The 5,902-nt window shown below is 45.9% G+C and overlaps 1 protein-coding gene across 1 annotated transcript in view; it reads right to left on the bottom strand.

Annotated features, from left to right (window-relative positions):
• The window catches only part of SRSF4 (serine and arginine rich splicing factor 4), a 35,605-nt gene that overhangs the window by 23,159 nt on the left and 6,544 nt on the right, over window positions 1–5,902 (bottom strand). The window contains exon 2 of the mRNA XM_014463025.2: window positions 3,339–3,876. Coding sequence (XP_014318511.1) covers window positions 3,339–3,876 — 538 coding nt within the window. The remainder of the gene's footprint in view (window positions 1–3,338; window positions 3,877–5,902) is intronic.

The raw sequence follows: 5,902 nt of genomic DNA, 5'->3' as shown, positions 1-5,902 counted from the left end.
CTCATTACTAAAATATGGAAAATTAAGATATAAGGATCTAGGATTAAAACTACAAGATTTTGTGGCAATAGAAACTACTGTATCAAAAATACTTTACATGGAGACAATGATTTTATTATTAATAAAGAAAGCCCACAAGACTCACAAATAATCAAGGACAGCGAAAGTTACCATGGAGTTGAAAGGCTATAAACAGGTGCTGCTAATATTGTTGCTCCCTTTCCCAGGGTGACTATGCTGGAGTTCGTGTGGCAGGTATGAATGTAGGATCCACCTAAGGAGATCTGGAGTGGTCTCTATTGGTCCTGGGAGATCTACATCATGTTTGTGGTCCTAACCTGAACCATCCTCCTAGGAGTTCTCTAAAACAAAGGCAATCTAGATTAAGGTGGCCTGGTACAATGAACTACTGCACACATACTCTTCTCCAAATCCCCAGAGGGCCCATAAAAGCCTCTCCTGGACACTAAAATCTCACATGGAGAGCTCATTTGATTCCTCATTTAGTCAACTTTCTATTATAGCAGTACTTTATGCCTGTGTAATTAATTCTGAACCATACCCTCAACCATTCATCTTAACTTATATATATCTTAACTTGATATATCTGTCAACTGATGTATCTCCCTTCTACAAATTTGAACTCTTCAGCAATTCTTAAAAACACTATTCACCCAACATCTGCTTTTGAGTTTCAATTACTAATAATCACAATCCAGATATGTTCAGGAATATTTCTCAGGGAGATAGATCTATCATTCTTAGTTTCCAGGACTATAAGGTTATACATGTTACTATATTATGCCATCTTTTCCTTTTGTACCCACTTCTTCCTTTCAGACTCCTCTGCACTTTTGCCATCTTGTCCAAATAATTCTTGCTTAAAATACATCTATGCATTGGCCCTCAGCTCAGTCACTTTCTTCTCTAATGACTTCTGAATGCTGCCAGAAGTTGTATTTGCTTGGTGATGGTCACACCAGTCTTCAAATCCCTGAAACGACTTCCTATTCCTCATTTCAACCTTCACTTTCAATTACAGATTTCATGCACATCATGGTTTCCCCAAAGAGATCTAGATATTTAGGGTCCTGGAAGAATCTGCCCTTCCTCTTATCCCAACATTTCCAGGATTGCTCAATTTTCCCCTCCAGAGCCTTTTAATTACTAATCCATAATTTTGAATTTTTTGTATAAAGTCTTATAGTTGTTTCTGTTGTGAAGTTTCTAGAGCCTTCATGGGATTCAATCCAAACTAGATTGTTTATTACTTCTCAAAATTATTCCTCATTGGACCACCTCCTCACTATCTGTTATGACATAGTACACTATTCCCAGACATTTCTCTTTCTCCATTTCAAACTCTGGTCAATCCATTCTTTAAAGCACATTTCAAACAACCATTCCAAGTTTTACATGTGTGAGTTTAAAGTGAGAGCAAACATTTCTTAACTCAAAGTATACATTTTATAACCATTTTATTTAAGAATAGAATTCTTTTCTGCCGCCTCCACAATTCATTTAGCACAGTAGCAGGCATCCTGTTGGTGGGTTATCAATATATTTGTTCAATTAACCAGTCTTCCCATTAATATCAACATTATGTCCTGCTCTCTGTCACTTGAATAACCTTAAAGAGACCTCACCAAACATGCTTCAAACTAAGATTTCATATTAAGGTTTTTTCCAAAAGACCACAGTCAAAACCCCGCGATTACAGCTTCTTTTTATAGCTATGAGCCAAATGCTTTACAATTATATCTCTAATTCTTCCTGGATGAGGAACCTTAGATTTTGGGAAGTAACTGCCCACAGATAGTAAGTGTTGAAGCTAAGATTTGCCCAAGGTTCTTCTAGTTTCAAAACCCATGTTTTCCCATAAAATTCAGTTATTCTTTCAACTCATTTGGTTTCTGAAGAAAACTTGGAATTTTAACTGGAACTCTCAGGTATATATGTATCACAATAACATTTCCCCCCCCCCCCACTTTATCTAATAAATTTCTTAAGAACTGAAAGCTCTGTTGTACAAAATGAGTACTCTTCTAAGTCCTTTTCTCTAAAAGAAGTCATATTCATACTAAACAATTTATTGAGGACATTTCCTTCGTAAGAAGGTGATTCTTCCTAATGATCAATTTGAAATGACTTTAAAACCCAGCCAACAAATTGAGTATATGGTAGCTACCAATTTTCTCAAATATGCACCTTATATTTAGGTATCTTCCATAACTTCTCAAGTGTCAGCAGCTAGTATTATACTGGGGAGTAAATTGTAGCCACATCAGACCTGTTGCAAAGTAGGTCTTAAAAAAAAAGTCAAGAGTGCCTCCGAACACCAAGGTTCAGGATTGTAAAATGTTCCCCTTACTCCTTTTAACCTCTATACCAATATATTTGAAGTCCTACCTACATTTCCTGGGTCTGATAGTTTTTCCTGTTGAGCATATTCTCCAGACCTGACTCCTCAGCTGTTTTCCCTGAAACGCGTGGGCCCTGCGGGCCCTGCTCTGCCGAAATAGATTAGAAATGCGAGGAACAGACCACACACCCGGGGAGCAGTACGCTGTGGCCTCCGTCTACAAGAGCCACTTGACGCACAGACTGGCCGGGTGGCCGCTGTTCTCCAACAAATCCTACGACGACACAGCAATTTTCTGGCAAGCTGGAGAACAGAAACCACCGCCTGGGAACCGCACGGAGTCTCAAAGGTAAGGAGTGAAGACGTCAATTTACCCATGCGGAGGGGACGGCGAGGGCTTTCGGCACCGCAGGGCGACACTTTCGAAACTGTCACTAGACTCCTCAAACCGGAATCTCCCGCCCAAAAAAAGTGTGGCACATGCTAAGTCTAAACAAGGCCTCCCTCGAGCGCCTCGCGCCGGGAAAGATGCGCCGTGGCCGTGTGATTCATTGGAGGGGAAGAGGTGAAAAGGGGCAGGAAATCCTATTTCCAGCAGCCCTCAGAGCGGGAAAGGCCGGTCTCCGGCCGGAGAACAGCCGGGGCCCGGGCCCAGCGCCTGGGAAGGAAAAACCCAGGCCTCCTCGGCGCCCTGAAGCTGTGCCCTCCCGCCTGGAGCCCCAACCTCACTCGGGTTTTCCTTCTCCCGTCCCACTCGTAGCCTCACACTGCTCCATTTCCCTCCACCACCCCCACCGCGGCAGGCGCAGTGGGAACCCGGGCCTACCCGCGCCCCGAGGCGCCGCGACTATGGCGGAGCCGGAGCAGGCCGGCAGCAGCCTCGCTCCGGGCTGGCGTCCCTCTTTCGTCCCCGCGGCTTCCCCCCACTGCCGGGGCCCTGTCCCCACCCGGCGGCCCCATCTTGCGCCCTCCTCACCCGTTCTTCAGATCCACCTCCAGAATCTTCCCGTAGCCCTTAAAGAAGCGCTCCACATCGCGCTCCCGGGCCTGGTAGCTCAGGCGGCCAATGTACACCGCGGCATCCCGGCAACGGCGGCAGCTTGGCCCGGCCCCAGCCCCCTTAGGCGGCGGCCGGCGAAACGAGACCGCGGCGACGGCGGCAGCGGCGACGGCGGCAACGGGCGGGCGGCGAGACCGACGCAGCCGAACCCGAGCGACGTACGCGAGCACGCACTTCACGGGCGCGCGCTTCCCGTCTCCTGCGGGGAGGGGGGGTAACGGGAGGGAACGCGCGTTCGCTTCCCGCCCAGCCGCGGTGAGGGCGGGGCTTGCCAGGGGTCGCGCAGGCGTGGGGCGGGGCCAGGTGATGGACAGGCGGCACAGGCGGTGCGGGGCTCCTCGCCCCTCTCCCCCCTCCCCCCCGGCACGTCCTCTCGCGATCTCGCCGTCGCGAGGCCTGTGGCGCCTACCGCCGCCGCTGGCTTTGCCCCTCTCGGCGGAAGTGCCCGCGCTTCCTCACCCGCCAGCCCGGCATTCACGCTTTTGTCGTTTGAACCGGGAGTGGTTTCCAGTTTAGAGCCGGAGCTTTGGCATTAAACCCGGCTTGAGTCTGTGCCCTTGGGCTCCCTGTGGCGCCACCTCTCTGAGCCTCGTGTGTCTTCTCTGTAAAGGGGGATAGAAATTCCTACCTTTCCGAGTTGTCGTGAGGATTATTACGTAACGCACTTTGCACTGCTCCCAGCACTTCACAAGTGCCCAGTAAATAATACCAATACGATTTTAAAAATAGGACAGTTTGCTTCAATAGGAGCCGTGTGGGGAGTGGAGAAGGCTGGCGCTTGGGAGCGAGATTAGGCTTGACATTGACTAGACGACCTGGCCAATTTAACCTACTTTCTAACTTGAAAAATTAGAAGAACTTATCCCATCTCAATGGAATACCAGCATCACTAAACGGGGTGGTGTATGTGGAAGAGCTTGGAACAGAATCTGGAACGTGGTAGGAGCTCAAATATTAGTCCCCTTCTCACTAACCCAGTTTACCTAGAAGCACAAGTTGTTTCCTCCTGTTTGTATTTGTTTTTTAAATTATATTTTGCAACTGTAATTCATGAACTGATTCAAGTGATATACAGTGAAAAGTCTTCCCCTCTCTCCTCTGGTTGCCTAATTTTCCTCCCCAGAGATAATGAAGATGGTCAGTTTCTTAAATGTGCGTTGGGGGTATTTTGCACATAAAGCAAATGGTAGTGTAGTGTATTGTACACACAGTTCTGCGCTTCATCTGTTTTGAAAATCACTCCGTAAGAGAACAAAAGGAGCTTCTCCAGACTATTTTTATGGCTCCTAGTGTTTGTACACAGTCATTTATTCATCAGTGCCCTAGTGAAGGGCGTTGAGATAACATTTTGTTATGACTGTTGCAGAGTAACTTGGCATATACATATATGTAGAATCTATTCCTAGAAGTATTCAAAGGGTGTGAGCAAATGTAGCTTTGATAACTATTGCTCAATTCTCCATCTCCTTATCAACACTGTTATCAAACGTTATGATCTTTGTCAATCTGATAGCTGAAAAATGGTAGCTTGGGTAGTGTAAATTGAAATCTTATTTTGAGTGGAGTGAGCCTTATTTCATGTTGTAGAAACACACCTATTTCGTGTTTTAGAGACACATATTTTACTTTCTGTATCTTTTGACCATTTTTCTTATTTTTTCATAGGAGCTCACAATATAATAGGGAAATCAGCTCTTTGTCAAATGAGTTGCAAATATTTTTTCCCTAGTCTGTTGACTTTTTTTGCCTAGTGTTTTTTTTTGCCATGCAAAAACATTTTGGGATCAAACTTATCCATTTCTTATTTTCCTTTGATTCTGGATTTTGTGTTGTAGTTTGAAAAGTTTGAAAGGCCTTCCTCACTCTGGTTGTTTTTTTTTTAATTTTTAATTTTTTAACTGCCCTCCATGGTTTATTCTGTTACTTTGAGGGCTTATTTTTGTATTGCAATCTTTGATCCATTTGGAGTTTAGTAAAGTGTGAGGATCATATTAAGAACTAGCACTAACCTTGGTTGTCATATAATCTGCTCAGCCTATTGTACAGATGGGGAACAGCCCCACAGGGGAAAGGCCTGTCTCCAAAATCTGTTCTCCTCCGGAGTTCCCCGGTTCCGCGAGTGACTCCTCTAACCAGCAAAGTGCCAGAGTTCAACCTTCCAACACTACGTTCTGTCTGTCCTTTTGATTTTTCCTTCTACATATTCACGAATCTATTCATGTCTCTCTGCTCCCATTCAGTAAGCTAGTTCACACACCAAGGCTTTTAAGCATGCTGCGCCCTCGGTCTGGAATATGGCCCGGCTCCTTATTCAGGCCTCAGGCTTTCCTTGCCCACCTTATCCCAAGGCAAGTTCCCGCCCCCCCGCCTCCCCCCCAGGATATCACTCCCCCCCCCCCAGCACTTATCCCACTCTAATTACCTTAATTATTCCCTTGTTCACTTTCTCCTACCCTAGGAGGAAAGCCCTGCCAGGCTGC

The sequence above is a fragment of the Myotis lucifugus genome, unplaced genomic scaffold (genome assembly GCF_000147115.1).
Source record: "Myotis lucifugus unplaced genomic scaffold, Myoluc2.0 scaffold_197, whole genome shotgun sequence".
NCBI lineage: Eukaryota > Metazoa > Chordata > Mammalia > Chiroptera > Vespertilionidae > Myotis > Myotis lucifugus.
The sequence above is the reverse complement of the archived record's forward strand: the minus strand, read 5'-3'. Positions and strand labels throughout refer to the sequence as shown.